We start from the raw sequence: 22,655 nt of genomic DNA, 5'->3' as shown, positions 1-22,655 counted from the left end.
AAAGCAAACCATGCACCACCTTGGCTCCTCAACTAGGCTTCCTAAACTACCAAAGAGGCTCTTTAAGCACTTCAACCTTGGGGGAAAACAAACAAAACAAATCCTCTTCTGCTCTGAACCTGACCTAGGAGCCCTGCTCCACTGGACCAGCCCCTGACCTGCTCTTGGATGGGCTACTACTCTCCTACCCAGTGTAAGGTACGTAAGATGAAAGAGCGTGGGAGGGAGAGGGCCCAGGCCTACTTTCTGCTATTCCATCTGGACCATTCTATTATAGGACTCAAAGACAGATACAGAGAGAACTTTGGAATAAGGCCTGGGATAAAATTTTGGTGTTATCACTAAAGAGCTGCTACTTAACCTTTTGTTCTATCACCTGTAAAACTAGGTACACCATCTACTTCCATGGGATGCTGGGTTATGGGATAATATACTTAACATACCTTAAAAAAAAAAAAAAAAAAAAAAAAAAAAACAAGATTCCCTTTGGCATGCATGTAGAATGGGGGAGAATACAAATTAGTTTGGCCCCAGCAACCTGAACCTTCTTCCTCTAGCATAACTCTGGGATCATGACCTCAGAAAAACTTTGCATATACCTTTCCATAGACAAATGTAGTAAACACAACTCAAACCCAAGGCTGAAATGCTATTGGCTGTGACTAATCTGAGGTATGCCTTAGAGAATCACTGTCTCCACAGTTCAGGCCTTTCTAGACCAGTCCTAAAAAATCTCAAGCACACAAAGTATATTCTTAAATATGGTTTAATACTCTTCTCCATTTCTGTACATCACAACACCAAGATTTTGCTGCTTAGGATCTCTCTGCAGAGGCTATAGAGAATGCAAAGGCTACGGTTTTCACCCCCTCTTATATGTGTTTGTATGTGTAAGTGTAATACATATCAATATATATTGATACACACATCAATATATAATGCAATATATATCACCGAAGAGAACACATTGATTAAAGAAATACAAAAATTTGGCATCATTTCCAAACTTAAATAGTAAAAATAAAAACTACAAAAGGAGCTGCATACCCTAAATGTATCATGTGAAACAACAAGCATATTCAAAAATGTAAATTTACATCCAATTTCTCTGGTCTTGTCATATCACATCAGACCCATTTACAATGGCAAAACCCTAAGGTACTGCTGTGAAGAGAGCATGTTTGCTCGCTCTTGGGTGTTCTGCAAACAAATAGCAGAGCCCAAAGCAAAAAAGCCTGTTCCGGTGAAGTCTCCCACGTTGGTGAACACCAAATAATGGACTCTTCTCACTGGGGGTTGAGACATCAGGTTACACATTGACAGACAGTATTTGGACCTCAGAGTACAGTGTGAGAACCAGAAACTTTACATTTAAGACATACTCCCTTCATTCAAGTGAAACAGGATTATTGGAACGATAGGCAGGTCTGTAACCTGGGAACAAGGAGCTGGTTCAGACCAATAAAGCTACGAGTGACTGAATCAAGTCAGTAAAGAACAGCAGTCAGGCACTAAAGTGTTAAAAGTACCCAATTTGAAAACCAACTGCACCCCACTACCCTAGTCAGTGTGGAGGTGATACCAATTGACTTTTAAAACCTTTGGTCCTTCAAAGTCCATTTGGTATACTTTTTTCCATCGCTACCACTGGGCACATACTATACACTTTGTTCAACTGTCACCACCCTGGGCACGCCATGACCTTGCATGTCAGCTGGGTTCAAGTCTGACTTACAGCCCAGCTTCGAAGCATAAGCTTCAGGGTTTCAGGCCAACTTTTGGATCCAACATGGTCTTAAATCCATGGTGCCAGAAGCTGTGTCCCATCCCTTCCCACCCGCCCCTAATTTCTCATGTGAGAGGTGCTTGTAAGTCCCACATTTGAAACAGATGCTCCAACCCCACCAGGAGGTCAGGAGTTTATAATTACATGCAGTCATACATGTCTGTCGTTCCTGTGAAAAACCTTGCAGTTCATTTTAATAAATCAAAACATTCACATAATCTCATGCCATCCAACACAAGGAAAACACATCCACCTCCCTTTTAACAAGGATTGACCCAAGCAAAATAAAATCCTCTTTAAATTTCTTCGCTTCCACTTAAATTGCATGTTTTATTTCTCCCAATCCCAGCAATAGCACAGAAGCCCCATCACATCCATCCCAAACTGGTTTCGAGTAGGTTAAGGTTATAGGGACCCTTGTCAGAACACTGATACAAAGGGCTCCCAAACGCCGGGCACAAATGTGTCTGCAAACAGATGGAAGTAAACAGTGCACTGGCCCAAATGCTTCATGAGTCAGTTTGATTTTGCAACGCAATTTGCATCCTTGAAACTGCCAGTCTGGAGGGGGACGGGGTAGCGTGAGGGAGTGAAGTTGAAAGTGCCTCCTATTAGCTCACCCTTTCAACATTAAACAGAGACCAAGAAAGAAATGGTTCCAACATTTCACCACATATATTTCTTCTTACGCAGTCTAAGCTGAGAATGCCATGTAAATGGGTCACTGCGAAATGCAGCAATTTAATTTTTCTCCAATCAAAATAAGAAACAAACCAGTATGATCTCACTTCTATTAATTTTTGAAGGTTTACAGCAGTTAAAGTATTTTTGCTTCTATGTATGAAGGTTAAAAAAATCATTTTTTTCATAAAATACAAGAGCAACCAATTTCACCATCCAGTAAAAGTAAAAACTGGGATTCTTTTTTAAATTAGTCCAAAGTGGCATTTAGGAACTTAGTTGTAGGCTGCTGTGCTGACACCATGACAAACCAAAGTGTAGGGCTGGGTCTGGTTTTGTTTCGGTTTTCTTTTCAATATCCAATGCTCATGGATTAAGTTCTGGAAATGTTCCAATTGTAAGGCAGGGATCTGTTTGGATTCCACCATGGGTATGCTCCTTGGGTTGGATGCTGGAGGGTGAGGCACGTTTTGCCGGACCCATGTCGACTACCTAGTAGTCATCAAGGTCAAAAAATTCATCATCTCCTCCTTGGTATTCCATTCCCTGGAAATCTACTCGGTACCGCAAGATACCTGGAGAAACAAACCAAAAGGTAAATTACCTGCGTTCACGGAATGGGCATGTGTATAGGTGGCTGGTCACTCTAATAAGGGAAGCCCTATTCTCTTGCAGAATTGCAGAAAAAAAAGAGGTAATAATAAACATGGGTCCAGGCTGGGCGCGGTGGCTCACGCTTGTAATCCCAGCACTTTGGGATGCCGAGGCGGGCGGATCACGAGGTCAGGAGATCGAGACCACGGTGAAACCCCGTCTCTACCAAAAATACAAAAAATTAGCCAGGCATGGTGGCAGGCGCCTGTAGTCCCAGCTACTCGGAGAGGCTGAGGCAGGAGAATGGCATGAACCCGGGAGGCAGAGCTTGCAGTGAGCCGAGACTGCGCCACTACACTCCAGCCTAGGCAACAGAGTGAGACTCCGTCTCAAAAAAAAAAAATAAATAAACATGGGTCCAAATTAGGAACCTGCAACTGCTGCGTCAATCACCTATCCCAGCAGATAATGAGCACCTCACCAGAAGCAGGGCTAGCCAGGAGGGACCTTGGCCTGAGACCCTGGTTTTAAGTTTGGTTTGCTGATTTGCTACTCACCTCCAATTCCACCAAATCCTTTCACAAACTGAGACCCTTCTTGTGATTTATCTGTGACAATTTCCAACGTAGCTCCAAATTTTTTATAGTTGTTAGCAAACCATTCCAACAGGGGCATGCTCTCGATAAGCTCATGTTCCTGTCCAGTCTACAGGGGTGACCATGAGATACAAAAACGGGGGATTAGGATATATGAAGGCTAATTAATCCCTCTCACAGCCCCCTTGCCCACCTATCACTCTCATCCTCCCACTTATAGGCATGTCTGTGTGTAAAGCTCTGTAAATCATCTCTGGTTTTGATAACGTAATGGATATAAGCAGAGAAATTCGTATTATTTCAAACAACACTTCTCCTCAGGCTCTACCCTCAGCCATGAAATACCAACACAAAAAGTCAGTGGGTTTTCAGCTTATGATTCCTACTGTTGACTCTAGAAGTCAGGCTGTTGTAGTGTCTCTAAGCAGCACCCATTCAATGGCCCAGAAGAGACATGCCATGACTGCTTTTGGGAGTGGCCTCGCAGAGAACAAAGCTCTCCAAACCAGAATTTGAGGAAGCTACCATTTAAACCTATCTCATATGGGAGGGTGATACTTTCAACTGTTGTGATGCATTTAGAGCAAACCAGAGAAGCCACTGCAGTGGAAGAGCTGATCAAGTGAAGAAAGCAACACAGGTTTCACAGTGCAGGAGAGGCATTATGCAAATTACATTTTCCTCCCTATTAAATTTCAAGGATAATGAAATGTTTTCCCGATTGCTTAACTACTTAAAAACAAAAACAAACAAACACAAACAAACAAACAAAAACCAGGCCAGGCATGGTGGGTCACGCCTGTAATCTCACCACTTTGGAAAACCAATGCAGGAGGATCACTTGAGCCCAGGAGTTCAAGACCAGCCTGGTGAACACAGCAAGACCCCATTTCTATAAAAAAATTAGGCTGCCAGGCACGGTGGCTCGCCTGTAATCCCAGCATTTTGGGAGGCTGAGTCAGGTGGATCACCTGAGGTCAGGAGTTCGAGACCAGCCTGGCCAACATGGTGAAACCCAGTCTCTACTAAAAATACAAAAATTAGCCAGGCGTGGTGGTGGGTGCCTGTAGTCCCAGCTACTCGGGAGGCTGAGGCAGGAGAATTGCTTAACTTGGGAGGTGGAGGTTGCAGTGAGCCGAGATCACACCATTGCACTCCAGCCTGGGCAACAAGAGCAAAACTCCGTCTCAAAAAAAAAAAAAAAGAATGAGGGCTTGTGCCTGTACTCCTGGCTACTCAGTAGACTGAGGCAGAAGGATTGCCTGAACCCAGGGGTTCGAGGTTATAGTGAGCTATGATTGTGCCACTGAATCCAGCCTGGGTGACAGACCAGGACCCTATCTCAAAGAAAAAAAAAAAGACCAGGCATGGTGGCTCACACCTGTAATCCCACTACTTGGGAGGCTCAGGTAAGTGGATTGCTTGAGCTCAGGAGTTTGAGACCAGCCCAGGGCAACATGGTGAAAACCCCTCTCTACAAAAAATTCAAAAATTAGTTGGGCGTGGTGGTGTATGCCTGTAGTCCCAGCTACTAGAGAGGCTGAGGCAAGAGGATCACTTGAGCCTAGGAGGTGGAGGTTGCAGCGAGCCGAGATCATGCCACTGCACTCCAGCTTGGGCAACAGAGCAAGACTTTGTCTCCAAAAAAAAAAGAGCTGCAGCTCCTTCCCTGAAATCAGATTCACATGTGGCAGATAGGAGATGACCACCTCCCACAGCACCCCCAATTAGTATGAGGTTTGGTTTCGCAAAGCTCACCCTCTACACTGCCAGTGCTCTAACACACAGATTTATGCTTGCATGTATCATCAAACCAAGAAAATAATCACATACCTCTTTGTCTGTGAAATGAGATTTATCCTTTTCTTGCTCTGGAGTTAGATAGAGAATTTTCTCCTCTGTAGTATTAGGAGGAAAAAATGTGTTAACCTGGCTCTCATATACTAATCTGTGTAAGCTCCATAAGATGAGGTTAGATGAGAAAAGGGCTCAGGGACTCAATCTCTCAACCTTTTTTCCATAAGCATGTTAGCATACACTGAGTGTCTACTAGGTACAATGCTTCAACCATAAGGAACATCAGAGATGTTCAAGATATAGTCCTGGTCCTCAGCAGATTTAACAACCTTAAGCAGACATTAAACAGTTCAAGCAGAAAAATCTATGCAGGAATGTGCTACAGACTGAAGGAGTGGGGAACAAGGGGTAGATCTACCTTCTGATTGTTCCTGAAATCAGCCATCCCTCCCAAATCTCCACCCCAGGCTTTCTGGCTCAGTAACAAATAGCAACCTTATTTTCTAATTCTCATACCTTCTGTGCCTTGGCAATGAAGAACATATCTCATTATATCCAGATTTTCATAGACTATTAGAATTTCTACAGCTCCCATTTCCAAAGCCTTTAGTGTATCTTCAACGCCAAAACAGTACTTGCCCGTGTCCTGGCTGATTTCATCAAAGTATCGTCCTATGATTAGGGATCAGTCAATAGGATATATATTAAAGTTTCCCTAGTAGATACAAACACACTGTTCGACCTAATGACTAAAGAAGATTAAAAAATAATGCTTTTACTGAGGCAAAAGAGTTAATAAAAATACTAAATATTCCTTTTTATACTTTTGGTACCTTGTCTCATACATACAATCACGTACACACACACACACACACACACACACACACACACACACACACACACACACGAAAACATTTCACAGAATATGTAGTTGCATTTCACCGATACCTATTAATTTCTTCTCTTGAATGAATTTCACGTTGGAGAGGACTTCAGTAGATAACTCAATAGCTTGGTTGAATCCATTTTCACCACCATAGGATATATCAACTAATTTTAAAACTTTTGATTGTAACCTCTGACACACAAAAAAAATATTATTAGTACTTACTGGTACTTATTTAAAATATTATTAAAACACCTTTACTCAAACCCACTAACTTTTAATGGTATGCAAAGCTCAGCATTATGATCACTGAAGTCTAAATATGGGGAAGGAGCCCAATTTAATCAAAAGCTGCTCTTACAGTGAACAGCACTGCCAGGGTAAACTTTCCCAGCCAATTATATCACACATTTTATTAGACCTACTATAGGACAACTCATTAAGTGCAAACAAAAATAAGTTATTGTGGAGGAAAGGGGGGACCACTGGCTCCTGCCAAATAAGATAGTAGAGGTTAAGACGGGCCGGGGAGGGTGGCTCACACCTATAATTCCAGCACTTTGGGAAGCTAGGACAGGAAGACAGCTTGAGTCCAGGAATTCTGAGACCAGCCTAGGCAACATGGTGAAACCCTGTCTCTACCAAAAAGTACAAAAATTAGTTGGGCATGGTGACACATCCCTGTAGTCCCAGCTACTTGGGAGGCTGAGCTGGGAGGATCACTTGAGCCTGGGAGATCGAGGCTGCAGTGAGCCATGATTGCCACTGCACTCCAGCCTGGGCAAGAGAGCGAGACCCGGTCTCAAAAAAAAAAAAAAAAAAAAAAAAAAAAAATATATATATATATATATATATATATATATATATATTTTTTTTTTTTTTAAGGCAATTTCTTTGGTGGACCTTCTACCATAAGGCTACTTCCTCCAGATCCTGGAAATGTATTATGGCTTAGCCCATGTTATAAAATAGGCTTTAAATGCTTTAGGCTGAATCAGCTGTCATATTGCTGAGAGCTTTGCTGCTATGTATCTCCAAGAATAAATCAGAAAAAGAAAATAAGGAACAGGTTTTAGTTTCTTGGAAATCAAACTCCATTCTACAGCCAATTCTGACAACCCAACTAAACCAGGGACCTCCACAGGATCCATAAGAAGCCCACCTAAAAATGGTTGATTTCAGAAAAGAAGGGGCTCAGAAAAGCACAGAGGAATGTTTCCTAATAAACATCTGTAAACCTGCTGTTTAACTCAGAGGCAGGTTTTTAACCCAAGGGATTTTAAAAAGATGTGTCTGTTCCAGTGCTCACACAGAGGACTCACCTACTCCTACCTAGGGACTTACATAATACAGCATCTACTTCTTACTTACCTGATCAAACATATCAGATTGACTTAGTTCAGTTTTAAAGTCAGCGGATCCAGCTAAAACTAGACCAGCCACATTCACTTTGTCCCCAGAAATAAACAGCTGCACAGCAGTCTCTGCTACTTTCCGAACATAGTTATGTCGCTTTTCCATTCTTAAACGGGCAAAACGCAAGGCTGACTGACCTCCTCTACCTTTGACACAAAAGTAGCAAGAGAAAAAGGCAATTATTAAGAACTACAAGATGTCTTCAAATTAAAAATAAAATAATCAATCATGTCATCATCTAAGAAAAGGACAAAGAAAAATCACCACTCCCTTAACTAAACGTTCAGCATAAACTGCTACTTGTTTTCAGAGAGCGACTAATTCTATGTCAAGAGAAGAGCCGTAAGCACCAATGAGGCACCAGTCATTCCAGGAGGCTTCTCTCCCCATCATCTGGATTCACTCCCCTCACATCATACTGTTTTCTCTCTCTCTTTTTTTTTTTTTTGAGATGGAGTCTTGCTCTGTCGCCCAGACTAGAGTGCAGTGGCGCAATCTCGGCTCAATGCAACCTCTGCCTCCCGGGTTCAAGCAATTCTCCTGCCTCAGCCTCACAAGTAGCTGGGATTACAGGCGCCCGTCACATTTTTGTATTTTTAGTAGAGACAGGGCCGGGCTGGTCTCGAACTTCTGACTTCGTGATCCACCCGGCTCGGCCTCCCAAAGTGCTGGGATTACAGGCATGAGCCACCGCACCCGGCCCATCATACTGTTTTCTTATTGTTAGACACAAAGTAAGTGGGTTCATGTTCTCCTCCTGTATTACCGTGTTTCTTTGGGAGATCCACAGTGAATTTGTGCAGGACTTCTCTTGTGTTTCCTTGGAGTGTGCCAAAAAGTGCACCACTACCATCTATTACAATGAATCCAAACTTGCTATCATCTGAAAGTAGTGCTGTAAGAGCCTGAAAAGCAAACACAAGTACCACACGGTGAATCCCAAAGCTTTGCTAAGGTCAAAAAAACTCTGAAAGGATATATGCAAGCCCTTTCACTCCACTCACCATGCTATTAGCACTGTGGAAAAACCTTCTATGGAATAATTTATAGACTTTAGTTATAAACATGTAACTCTTTTTTTTTCATTTTATTTATTTATTTTTTATTTTTATTTTTTGAGAGGGAGTCTCGCTCTGTCGCCCAGGCTGGAGTGCAGTGGCGCAATCTCGGCTCACTGCAAGCTCTGCCTCCCGGGTTCACGCCATTCTCCTGCCTCAGCCTCTCCGAGTAGCTGGGACTACAGGCGCCCGCCACCACGCCCGGCTAATTTTTTTGTATTTTTAGTAGAGACGGGGTTTCACGGTGGCCTCGATCTCCTGACCTCGTGATCCGCCTGCCTCAGCCTCCCAAAGTGCTGGGATTACAAGCGTGAGCCACCAGGCAGGGCCAAACATGTAACTCTTACGGACAAATTTGAACCCAATAAAGAAATAACGAATGATATCTATGTGAAGCTTTTCAACATATTTGACATGGGCATGTAAATATAAAACCACAAAGATATCTGTATGCCCATGTTTACAGCAATATTACATACAGCAGTTAATACTACTCAATCTCAAAAAGGAAGAAAATTTTGAAACATGCTACAACAAGGATGTATACATGCTAAGTGAAATAACCCTGTCAAAAAAGGACAAATACTGTATGATTCCACTTATATGAGGTACCCGGAGTAATCAAAATCAGAGACAAAAAGTCAAAAGGTGGTTGCCAGGGGCTGGATAAAAGGGGGGAACGAGGAATTATTGCTCAATGGATACAGTTTCAGTTTTATAATATAGAGTTCTAAGCTGGGTATGGTGGCTCACACATGTAATCCCAGCACTCTGGGAGGCTGTGGCAGGCGGATGGCTTGAGCTCAGGAGTTTGAGACTGGCCTGGGCAACACAGCGAAACACTGTCTCTACAAAAAAATACAAAAATTAGGTGGCCGTGGTGACACATGCCTGTAGTCCCTACCAGCTACTTGGAAAGGCTTCAGTCTGGGAGGTATAGGTTGCCGTGAGCCAAGACTGTGCCACTGTACTCCAGCCTGGGTGATCCAGAGACCCTGTCTCAAAAAACAAAAAAACTTTAACTTGTTCCTTTTTTTTTTTTTTTTTTTTTGAGACAGGGTCTCACTTTGCTGGCCAGGCTGGAGTGCAGTAGCCATCATAGCTCACTACAGCCTCAAAGTCTTGGACTCAAATGATCCTTCTGCTTAGCCTCCCAAAGTGCCGGGGTTACAGGCATGAGCCAGCATGACTTTAAAGGTATTACAGCTAGTGATTCTGAGTTTTATGAGGAAAACCTTCCTTCTATGTTAACTTTATATCCCCATTATTTATGCCTTCCCAAAGAGAAAATATTGAAACAGTCCTGGGACATACATAGATAAGAGTTCTCACAGTGGAATCGGAATACTACACACTTAGTTGATCTCTAATTGCCATGGGACAATCTCTTTGGAAGTAAGAAATTGTTACCCATTCCATTTTATTTTTATAAACTGATCCTCCTGTTTGGCCTCCCAAAGTGCTGGGATTACATAGGTGTGAGCCACAACACCTGGCCTTACCATTCCATTTTAAGAAAACAGCCCCTTCAATAATTGACTAGAAAGCAGATGGATCAACTAAGAATCCATCTTTAACAAACCATGCTAGATAGTTAGCATTAAGACATGAATATTGTGGCTGGGCATGGTGGCTCATGCCTGCAATGGCACTTTGAGAGGCCAAGGTGGGTGGATCACTTGAGGTCAGGAGTTTCAGACCAGCCTAGCCAATATGGTGAAATCTCATCTACTAAAAATACGAAAATTAGCTGGGTGTGGTGGTGCACACTTGTAATCCCAGCTACTCAGGAGGCTGAGGCAGGACAATCACTTGAATTCGGGAGGTGGAAGTTGCAAGGAGCCGAGTTCGTGCCATTGCACTCCAGCCTGGGCAACAGAGCAAAACTCAATCTCAGAAAAAAGAAAAAGAAAAAAAAAAAGACATGAATATGAACATTGCACGTTAATAATATAGCCTTATCAAAATGACCTGTTAGGTAGATTGAAGTTTTTAATTAATCTGCTTATCAGGGAATAGGCATATCCCTTATTAGAATATAATTACCCTGATAAACAGGATATAACCCTCTCAGTTAAAGCTAAAATGTACAAAGTTAGCAAGATTAAACAGTATCTTAGAAAAGGAGTTAAGGTTTGGAAAAAAGCCAACAAGGCTAACTCAGTAAGTGAGCAAAAGCCAGATAACATGGGTACCTGGCACCGTTTAAATCAACAAGATTCAAAATCGGCTTTCATCCAACCAGATACAGGTAAGTGGTTTCAGTGGCTGACAGGCTCCCCGAAAAACCCTCTGCTGTAAGTAGAGTGTGGTAGTGAAGAGAAAAACAGTCTGGATTGTCTATGCAGTCGACCAAGATCCAACTATAAATGGACTTCCCATCAAGTTAGCAAAAATCATCCACTGTAAACTGTCGACAAATGTCAGTTCTAATTCCACTGTAGAGGTTTTTCCCTAGGTTGATGAAAGGCAAGAGAATGAACTAGGAGCCAGCTGTGAATTCTTGATTGTTCTACTGTTGACTGATTTAGGTCACTCTAATGAGGTTTCCTTTCCACCGTTCAAGTTCATCTTATGGCAGCTTTGTCACTCAAAAGTTTCATGGGGAAAATGAGTTCTTAAGTTCTGCTACTAAAAATTTTACAATTTGTTATGTGAAAACTGAGTGCAATAACTCAAAGAGTATAACTGGATTGCTTGTAACACAATGGATATACGCTTGAGGAAACGGGTACCCTATTTTCCATAGTGTGATAGCTCACATTGCATGCCTGTATCAAAACATCTCATGTACCCCATATACACCTACTATGTACCCACAAAAATTAAACACACACACACACACACACACACACTTTGGGAGGCTGAAGTGAGCAGATCACTTGAGGCCAAGAGTTTGGGACAAGCCTGGCCAACATGGCAAAACTCTGTCTCTACTAAAAAAATACAAAACATTAGCCAGGCATGGTGGTGCACACCTGTAATCTCAGCTATTCAGGAGGCTTGAGGCACAAAAATCACTTGAACCATGGAGATGGAAGTTGCAGTGGGCCAAGATTGCACCACTGCACTCCAGCCTGGGCGACAGTGTGAGACTCTGTCTCAAAACATGCTGAATGACTAGTGTCACAATAAATGTAAATTGCCTTACTTTTTGAAAAAAGCTTTGTAAAATGGTACAACTGTTTGGAAAACAGTCTAGCAACTTCTTAAAAAGTTAAACATAATTACTATATAACCTACACAATTCCACAAATCTAAGAAACATGAAAATGTATGGTCACACAGAAACTTGTCCATGAATGTTCACAGCAGCATTATTCATAACAGCCAAACAGTGCAAACCACCCAAATGTAAAACTGATGAAAAGACATATAAAATATGAAATATGGCATATATGTATACAATGGAATACTACTTGGTAATAAAAAGGGATGAAGTGTACTGATGAATGCTACCACATGGAACCTTAAAAGTATAAAGTAAAAGAAGCCAGTCACAAAAGGCCACAAACTGTATGATTCCATTATATAAAATGTCCAGGCTGGGCGGGGTGGCTCATGCCTGTAATCCTAGTACTTTGGGAGGCTGAGGCGGGCAGATCATGAGATCAGAAGAAGTCTGAGACCAGCCTGACCAATGTGGTTAAACCCCGTCTCTACTAAAAATACAAAAAAATTAGCTGGGTGTGGTGGCATGTGCCTGCAATCCCAGCTACTCAGGAGGCTGAGACAGGAGAATCCCTTGAATCTGGGAGGCAGAGCTTGCAGTGAGCCGAGATCATGCCACTGCACTCCAGCCTGGGCGACAGAGCGAGACTCCGCCTAAAAAAAAAAAAAAAATAAGTCCAGCACAAGCATATCTATGGAAAGAAAATATAGTGGTTGCCTAGAATGAGAGAGGTAAGTGGGAGGGATGGGGGACTGACTGCTAATGGGTACGGGGAAAGAATTCTGGAGTGATGAAAATGTTCTGGGTTTGACTTCTTACCTCTGTATGGAATTTGTTGTCACACAAATACAATGACGTATTAATTGGTTTGAAAGGTTCAAAGTCAATGTTGACTTTCTTTTCCTTTCCTTCTTCTGTTACAATTGTTCCACAGTATACAACCAGACCATTTGGAGGTACTGCAAAGAACACAAACATTTTTTCTACTTTACCCCATATCTAGTTTTTCGTCAATTAATAGAAAATGTTCCCATAGCCTATTTTCCCTGCCTGACCCTTTAAGTCATAATTTAAATAAAGCAGAAAAAGCTTGAAATCTCTCAGGCAGAACTCCCTCCCTAATTTTAAAACTTCCTCTGAGACGTTTCAGTAGGATTTATTCTTTAAATAGGCTGGACGCGGTGGTGGCTCACGCCTGTAATCCCAGCACTCTGGGAGGCTGAGGTGGGCGGATCACCTGACATCAGGAATTCAAGACCAACCTGGCCAACATGGTGAAACCCCGTCTCTACAAAAAATACAAAAAGTAGCCAGGCGTGGTGGCAGGCACCTGTAATCACAGCTACTCGAGAGGCTGAGGTGGAAGAATCACTTCAACCTGGGAGGCTTGTGGTGAGCTGAGATCAGATTACTGCACTTCAGCCTCTGGGTGACAGAGCGAGACTGTCTCATCCCAAAAAAAAAAAAAAAAAATTGAGACAACGTCTCACTCTGTCACTCAGGCTAGTGTGCAGCGGCGAGATAGTGGCTCACTGCAACTTCCACCTCCCGGGTCCAGTCGATTCTCCCACCTCAGCCTCCAGAGTAGATGTGACTATAGGTGTGTGCCACCAGGCCTGGCTAACTTTTGTATTTTTTGTAGAGACAGGGTTTCACCATGTTGTCCAGGCTGGTCTCGAACTCCTGACCTCAAGTGATCCACCTGCCTCAGCTTCCCAAAGTGCTGGGATTACCGGCATGAGCCACTGTGCCTGGCCTATTTAACTTTCAATAAACAAAAAACGAAACAAAACAAAAAAGCTAACCACCAAGGCCATAGAGACACTGATGACGGCTGACTTAAGGAAACATTAGTGAAAAAAGCACCATAGCAGGATCACAGTATAAAACATAACCAAGATGTGTAGAGAAGAAAAAGCAGCAAACTCCAGATTACCTTTGTTATAAAGTTTGAGTCTTTGTTGTACAGATGTAATGGCTCCCAGGACTGAAAGGCGGTTTACTCGTGACTTAATGTTAGATGCAGTTCCAAACTCATCCGCTAACATTTTTGCCACTCGTGAAATCTGGTCTTTGGGAGGAATGATCAATGATATCATGCTGGTGCCATTGCTGTGGAAGAAAGAATAACTCATTAGGGGTTTAAATATCACGTAAGTAAACTCATGTTTCTCTCTGGTAAAAGCAAGCTACAGGGAGATGCCCCCTAAGTTATGGAAACAGGTCACTCTCAAAGGAGTAATGTAGGGACTATATTAGTCTTGTTTATGAACATATACACAGAGTTAGGAACAGTGTTCAGAATCTAGTGCTCAATTTGATTGAACAGTGAGATAAGTTACGTAAAGAATACACTTGGAGAGATACTTGAGAAACACCTCATTTCCTAAGGGTAAAGAAAGAAGCTATCTATCATAAATAAGGAGTGTCAACAGGCTGGAATTTGGTAGTGAATCTGTCCATGAGAGAGCCTTCAAATGTGGTGGTTGAGTGGGAGATGCCATGACAGGATGATGCAATGAGTCTTTCCAAAGTCTAGGCATATTTTGTAATCACGAATTTAGCACCCTAATGATGGGAAAGGAGAACTCTGGAAGTCACAGAAATGTCCCAGTTATGAAATATCTCTCTCTCAGCCGGGTGCGGTAGCTCACGTTTGTAATCCCAGCACTTTGGGAGGCCAAGGAGGGCGGATCACAAGGTCAGGAGTTCGAGGCCAGCCTGGCCAGCAGAGTGAAACCCCATCTCTACTAAAAAAAAAAAAAAAAAAAAAAACAAAAATTCGCTGGGCATGGTGGCAGGTGCCTGTAATCCCAGCTATTCAGGAGGCTGAGGCACGAGAATCACTTGAACCCGGGAGGCGGAGGTTGCAGTGAGCTGAGATCGTGCCACTGCACTCCAGCCTGGGCGAGAGAGCTAGACTTAGTCTAGAGAAAAAAAAAAAAAATCTCTCTCTCACAAATTCATTCTCTTTAAATGGCAACATATTAATTGCATTTGAGTTTGATTAAAAAGAGGAATGACTGACAGCCTGATAAATTCTGGGTGCCCAACCAAATTCAAGTTTTTAGAATTAAAAAACGGGACCAAAATCTGACCTATGGAAGACACCATCAAGGCCCTGCCACATGGGAGGTCCCTTCTGAGCAGTTACCAACCCATTTTTAAGCCCCCTTTAAATTTCAACACCAATGCCAGTAACATATCTTTTTTATCTACAACTTCCAAAGACACTTATCATCACTACCAGTCAAGAAATACCTCATTGGAAAATTCCTACTTCTATGCAAAGCAAACATAGTGGCTCACATCTGTAATCCCAGCACTTTGGGAGGCTAAGATAGGAGGATCACTTGAGTCTAGGAGTTTGAGAACAGCCTGGGCAACATAATGAGACTCCCATCTGTACAAAAAATAAATAATTAGCTGGGTGTCACGTGATGCAGGCCTGTAGCCCTAGGCTATCCAGGAGGCTGAGGCAGGAATATTACTCAGGCCCAGGAGTTAGAAACTACAGTGAGCTATGATTTGCCACTGCACTCCAGCCTGGGCAACAGTATAAGACTGTCTCAAAAAAGAAGGAAGGAAGGAAACAAAGTGTTGGTGAGGATGTGGAGAAATTGGAACCCTTGTGCATTGCCAGTGGGAATATAAAATGGTACAGCCATGTGGGATAAGTGTGGTAGCTCCTCCAATAAAAAAAAAAAAATTATAACACCTAATTACCATATGATCTAGCCATTTCACTTCCAATTATATACCCAAGAGTGAGAGCAGGTACTTGCACACCAATGTTCACAGCAGCATTATTCACAATAGCCAAGAGGTGGAAGCAACCCAAACATCCACTGGTGGATGAACAAACAAAAAAATGCGGTGTGTGTGCACAATGAAATATTATTCAGTCTTAAAGGAAGGAAATTCTGACACACAAAATGGATGAACCTTGAACACATTATGCTAGGAAAAATAAGCCAGACAGAAAAGGACAAATACTGTATGATTCCACTTACATGAGGTAACCTAGAGTATTAAAGTTCATAGAGACAGAGAGTAGAATTGCAGTTGCCAGCAACTGGGGTAAGGTGGAACTAGGCAGTTGTTTAATAGTTGTTTTAGTTTTACAAGATGAAAAGTCCTAGAGACTGGCTGTACAACAGTGTGAATGTACTTAATACTGCTGAACTATACACTTGTAAATGGTTAAGATGGTAAACTTCATGTTATGTATTTTTCACCACGAGAAAAAAATTCTTAAAAATCAACTACTTAGTCCAATTATAACTTAATTTTTTTTTTTTTTTTGAGACGGAGTCTCGCTCTTGTTGCCCAGGCTGGAGTGCAGTGGCACCATCTCAGTTCACTGCAACCTCAGCCTCCTAGGTTCAAGCGATTCTCCTGCCTCCGCCTCCCAAGTAGCTGGGATTACAGGCGTGTGCCACCAGGCCCAGTTAATTTTCTTTGTATTTTTAGTAGAGACTGGGTTTCACCATGTTGGCCAGGCTGGTCTTGAACTCCTGGCCTCAGGTGATCCACCTGCCTCAGCCTCCCAAAGTGCTGGGATCACAGGAGTGAGCCACAGCACCCAGCCTATAAGTTAAAATTTTTTAGAGCACGCACTTCCCCAAAACAGTAGTTCTCAATTTTTTTGCAGATGAAAATCACCTGGGGAGTTCATTCTAGGTGATTCCTTTTCAAAAAGGATTCCTGTTTCATTTCTTTTCTCATCCTGATTTTTCTTAGTTTAGACATAACATGGATAAACGACTATTTAAAATATTAAATGATCTATATCAAGTGGATTTCAAAATTAAAAACTTTTTTTTTTTTTTTTTTGAGACGGAGTCTCGCTTTTTCACCCAGGCTGGAGTGCAGTGGCTCAATCTCGGCTCACTGCAAGCTCTGCCTCCCGGGTTCACGCCAAGCTCCGCCTCCTAGGTTCACACCATTCTCCTGCCTCAGCCTCTCCGAGTAGCTGGGACTACAGGCACCCGCCACCACGCCCGGCTAATTTTTTGTATTTTTAGTAGAGACGGAGTTTCACCGTGGTCTGGATCTCCTGACCTCGTGATCCGCCCGCCTTGGCCTCCCAAAGTGCTGGGATTACAAGCGTGAGCCACCGCGCCCGGCCTTCAAAATTAAAAACTTTTAGGCTGCTCTATAGAGTAGCCATTCTCTTGTTTTTTTACTTCTCTAATCAACTTGCTTTCATTCTCAAAAAAAAAAAACAAAAAGAAAAAAAACCGACCTTTGGACTTCAAAGGATAGCATTAGGAAAGTAAAAAGACACACAGAATGGGAGAAAATATATGCAAATCATATTATCTCTTAAGATTTATGTAAAGAATATAAAGAATATGTAAAAACTCATAATTCATCAACAAAAAACCCAAATAAAAAATAGGCAAAGGGTGTAAGGAGACATTTCTACAAAGACATAGCATGTGAAGAAATCGAAATCTTGATTCAATGCTGCTGGGAATGTTAAGTGGTACGATACTTCCAGAAAACACTCTGGCAGTCCTTAGGAGTTTAAACACAGAGTTACCATATGACCCAACCACTCTACTCTTAGATACCCAAGAGAACTGACAAAGTATGTTAACACACAAAAATCTGTGCTTTAGGCCTGGCGCGGTGGCTCATGCCTGTAATCCCAGCACTTTGGGAGGCTGAGGCAGGCGGACCACAAGGTCAGGAGATCGAGACCATCCTGGCTAACACGGTGAAACCCCGTCTCTATTAAAAATACAAAAAATTAGCCGGGCGCAGTGGCAGGCCCCTGTAGTCTCAGCTACTCAGGAGGCTGAGGCAGGAGAATGGTGTGAACCCGGGAGGTGGAGCTTGCAGCGAGCCGAGATCGAGCCACTGCACTGCAGCCTGGATGACAGAGCTAGACTCCGTCTCAAGGAAAAAAAAAAATTAGCTGGGAGTGGTGGTGTGTACCTGTAGTCCCAGCTACTAGGGAGGCTGAGGCAGGAGAATCGCTTGAACCCGGGAGGTGGGTGAGCCGAGACAGCACCACTGCACTCCAGCCTGGCAACAGAGTGAGACTCTGTCTCAAAACAAAAAAACCACCATATATTGTATAGTTCCATTTACACAAAATGTTCACAACAGGCATTCCAGAGAGACAAAGGTAGATTAGTGGTTGCCAGGGGCTGAAGAGAGGGAGGAATGCAGAGTGATTGTTAAAGGGTACAGGGATTTTTAGGTTGATGGAAATACTGTTTTTCTTTTTTTAAGGAAAATATTTTTAAATTAGTGGTTGCACAACTCTGGGAAAACAGTGAAATAATGTACCTTAAAGGGGAAAGGCTGGGCGAGGTGGCTCACACTGGTAATCCCAGCACTTTGGGAGGCTTGAGGCAGGAGAACTGCTTGCGCCTAGGAGTTTTGAGACCAGTCTGTGCAATGCAGTGAGACCCTGGCTGGGCGTGGTGGCTCACACCTGCAATCCCAGCACTCTGGGAGGCCGAGTCAGGCAGATCACTTGAGGCCAGGAGTTCAAGACCAGCCTAGCCACTATGGTGAAACCTCATCTCTACTAAAAATACAAAAAGTTGCTGGGCGTGCTAGGCGTGGTGGCTCATGCCTGTAATCCCAGCTACTCTGGAGGCTGAGGCATGAAAATTGCTTGAACCTGGGAGGCAGAGGTTGCAGTGCAGTGAGCCGAGATTGTGCCACTGCACTCCAGCTTGGGTGACAGAGTGAGACTGTCTCAAAAAAAAAAAAAAAAAAAAAAAAAAAAAGTTGGGCATGGTGGCACACGCGTGTAATTCCAGCTACTTGGGAGTCTGAGGCACAAGAATCGCTTGAACCTGGGAGATGGAGGTTGCAGTGAGCCCAAATCGTGCCACTACACTCCAGACTGGGTGACAGAGCGAGACTGTCACAAAACAACAAACCAAAACCAGAAAAATATAGTGAGACCTGTCTCTACAAAAATTAGGCAAGTATGGTGGTATGTGCCTGTAATCTCAGCTACTTGGGAGACTGAGGTGGGAGAATTACCTAAGCCCTAGAGGTTGAGGCTGCAGTGAGCCGTGATCACACCACTGCACTTCAGCCTGGAAACCAGAGTGAAACTGTGTCTCTTAAAAAGTATATATACATATATATATAGATAGATAGATAGTATATACATATATTTTATATATATATATATGGAAATGATACAGACAGTACATAACAGGTTATTTCTTTCCTTTTTTTTTTTTTTGAGACAGAGTCTCGCTCTGTCACCAGGCTGCAGTGTAGTGGCGCGATCTCGGCTCACTGTAACCTCCGCCTCCTGGGTTCAAGCAATTCTCCTGCCTCAGCCTCCCCAGTAGCTGGGACTACAGGCACACGCCACCACACCTGGCTAATTTTTGTATTTTTAGTAGAGATGGGGTTTCACCATGTTGGGCAGGATGGTCTTGATCTCCTGACCTTGTGATCCGCCTGCCTCGGCCTCCCAAAGTGCTGGGATTACAGGCATGAGCCACCGTGCCCCCGGCCAGGATATTTCTTTCTTTCTTTTCTTCCTTCCTTTCCTTTTTTTTTTTTTTTTACATTTTTGGAAGTTAATTATATGAAGATGGTATACAAAATACATTCATCATGACTAGAAATAATAGGACCCAGGATATTTCTTTTAATGTCTCTTGGTCTCAACCTGACAGTTTCCCCCATAAAAGCCAAAGCATGTTTTCCTGAAAGTATTAATTTGTGTTTTTACTAAATTATCAATAAATTCTAATTTTATCATGTTAAGAAAACCAGCTATTAATAATTTTTTTTTTTTTTTTGAGATGAAGTCTCACACTGTCACCCAGGCTGGAGTGCAGTGGGGCAATCTTGGCTTGCTGCAGCCTCCACCTCCTGGGTTCAAGCAATTCTCCTGCCTCAGCCTCCCAAGTAGCTGGGACTACAGGTGTGCGCCACCACACCTGGCTATTTTTGTATTTTTAGTAGAGATGGGGTTTCACTATGTTGGCCAGGCTAGTCTCGAACTCCTGACCTCATGATCCACCTGCCTCAGCCTCCTGAAGTGCTGGGATTACAGGCGTGAGCCACCGTGCCTGGCTTATTAATAATTTTATAAGGAGAACAAGCAGCAGTATAAACAGAATCAAATCTACAACATATAGGAAACTAGAAGTCTCAAATCTGCCCTGACCTGATCTAAAGGCTGGCTTTAGTACAAGAGCTATCAGTATAAATTGAGCTGACTTACATCTTGAAGGCGAAGGCTGATCTGATATGAACCAAAGCACACTAAAAAATGTAGTATCACCTGGCCAGGCATGGTAGCTCATACCTGTAATCCCAGCACTGTGGGAGGCTGAGGTGGGTGGATCACCTGAGGTCAGGAGTTCGAGACCAGCCTGGCCAACATGGTGAAACCCCATCTCTACTAATAATATAAAAATTAGCTGGGTGTGGTGGCACAGGCCTGTAATTCCAGCTACTTTGAAGGCTGAGGCAGGAGAATCGCTTGAACTTGGGAGACAGAGGTTGCAGTGAGCAGAGATCATGCCACTCACTTCAGTCTGGGCAATAGAGCGAGATTCCGTTTAAAAAAAAAAAAAAAAGAAATGTGGTATCACTTTATAAACTGTTTCTATCTGATATTTCACGAGACCGTAAGAAAGTTACTTCCTGAGATCCTTATAGATTATTGGATCTATACCCTTAAAGGGTATTATAACAAGTTTAATATTGTAGTTAGACTGCCAGAACCATCTAAACTTTCCCCTAATTACTGAGAGTCCATAATCTCACAGTAGCCCAATATGCCAGCTTTAATAGAATCTCACCCATCCAGAGTCCAGTGGAAGCTGGCAAGAAAAAGCAATTAGAAAGCTGGTTACAGAATCAAATTAAATGGGCTTACGTGTTAAGTGACTAGTAAGAAGAGAAGCAGCACTGTGAGGGGAACAAAAATAAACCCCTATATTAGCTTTTAACTACAGGTGTTTAAAATATGAAAATATCTCAAATTGGGTCCTAGAAAGCTTATGTTCATAAAGCAAAATTTCGTAAATGTGTACTATGGTGTCTTCGGTATTTGCATTGGGAAGGGATCTTATAACAGGACCTCTTGCCCTGGAAGTTTTCTCCTAGTGGTTAATTCCACAAGTTTTCCAGGCAGAAAATGGTTTTCTTCCCCCCTACCCCCTGCCGCCCAGGATGGAGTCTTGCTCTGTTGCTCAGGCTGGAGTACAGTGGCACGATCTTGGCTCACTGCAACCTCCGCCTCCCAGGTTTAAGCAATTCTCCTGCCTCAGCCTCTGGAGTAGCTGGGATTACAGGCATGCACCATCATGCCCACCAGCTATTGTTTTTTTTTGAGACAGAGTCTCGCTCTGTTGCCCAGGCTGGAGTGCAGTGGTGCGATCTCAGCTCACTGCAAGCTCTGCCTCCTGGGTTCAAGCGATTCTTCTGCCTCAGCCTCCCGAGAAGCTGAGACTACAGGCGCATGCAACCACATCCAGCTAATTTTTTGTATTTTTAGTAGAGACAGGGTTTCACCATGTTAGCCAGGATGGTCTCGATCTCCTAACCTTGTGATCCGCCCACCTCAGCCTCCCAAAGTACTGGGATTACAGGCGTGAGCCACCATGCCCGGCCTTCTAATTTTTGTATTTTTAGTAGAGATGTGGTTTCACCATGTTAGTCAGGCTGGTCTGGAACTCCTGAGCTCATGATCCACCTGCCTTGGCCTCCCAAAGTGCTAGGATTACAGGTGTGAGCCACCGCACCCGGCCCAGAAAACAGTTTTCTTTCTAAGTAGATGAGCTGGCTATCCAGTCCTCCCACTATCAAAAATAGCTACTCTCAGATTGGCAGCCAAAGTTACATCTCCAAAAATCAGAATTGTTTGGGTGTCTACCTTGAAGGCTGGTTCATAAACTTTTGTGCTATTTTCCCCAATAAATTACAAGCTAATCAAAGACAGTACACAGGAGAGTATGGTGTGTGCTCTGCTGCCACCCCTTGGATAGGGGAGCAAGTATTCTGGCCAAACCACGGAATCAAGGAAATTTATGATACACTGCTTCGGTTATCATCATAAACACTTGCTAGGCTTCTAAACTGTAATTTCCAAAAAACTTTTTTGATAATTCCTTCTGGAGTTATGTCAAACTCTACATACAGGCCAATGGAGAGAAAAGACATTTGCTTTGGGAGAGGCTGGAAACACTGGGAAACTAAACAGAATTTCCATCACAATCTAGATTGTAGGTGCCACCTACCTGACACAGGGGTCCACTCATGCACAGGGAGAATACGAAGAGATAAAAGATGGGGAAAACACTTGAGTACCAATTTTACTGGCTTATGCTTGGTAAGCCAATTCTCAAGGGGCCTACAACCCTAGGGGTTTGTAGGAAGTTCTTTCTTTTCTTTTTTTTTTTTGAGACGGGGTTTCCCTTTTGTTCCCCAGGCAGGAGCGCAGTAGTGCGATGTCGCCTCACTGCAACCTCTGCCTCCCGGGTTCAAGCAATTCTCCTGACTCAGCCTCCTGAGTAGCCGGGGTTTTAGGTGTGTGCCCCCACGCCTGGCTAATTTTGTATTTTTAGTAGAGATGGGGTTTCTCTATGTTGGTCAGGCTGGTCTCGAACTCCCGACCTCAGGTGATCCGCCCACCTCAGCCTCCCAAAGTGCTAGGATTACAGGC

At 43.1% G+C, this 22,655-nt stretch overlaps 1 protein-coding gene across 1 annotated transcript in view; it reads right to left on the bottom strand.

Annotated features, from left to right (window-relative positions):
• Positions 1-750: 750 nt before the first annotated feature.
• ETF1 (eukaryotic translation termination factor 1) overlaps positions 751-22,655 on the bottom strand; it is a 37,382-nt gene continuing 15,477 nt past the window's right edge. Inside the window, exons 3-11 of the mRNA XM_030828602.1 lie at positions 13,923-14,098; positions 12,806-12,945; positions 8,523-8,661; positions 7,712-7,902; positions 6,403-6,532; positions 5,971-6,126; positions 5,491-5,555; positions 3,619-3,766; positions 751-3,042 (exon numbers count right to left, since the gene is read on the bottom strand). Coding sequence (XP_030684462.1) covers positions 2,960-3,042; positions 3,619-3,766; positions 5,491-5,555; positions 5,971-6,126; positions 6,403-6,532; positions 7,712-7,902; positions 8,523-8,661; positions 12,806-12,945; positions 13,923-14,098 — 1,228 coding nt within the window. The 3' untranslated portion in view covers positions 751-2,959. The remainder of the gene's footprint in view (positions 3,043-3,618; positions 3,767-5,490; positions 5,556-5,970; positions 6,127-6,402; positions 6,533-7,711; positions 7,903-8,522; positions 8,662-12,805; positions 12,946-13,922; positions 14,099-22,655) is intronic.

Source organism: Nomascus leucogenys, chromosome 2 (genome assembly GCF_006542625.1).
Source record: "Nomascus leucogenys isolate Asia chromosome 2, Asia_NLE_v1, whole genome shotgun sequence".
Lineage (NCBI taxonomy): Eukaryota > Metazoa > Chordata > Mammalia > Primates > Hylobatidae > Nomascus > Nomascus leucogenys.
The sequence above is the reverse complement of the archived record's forward strand: the minus strand, read 5'-3'. Positions and strand labels throughout refer to the sequence as shown.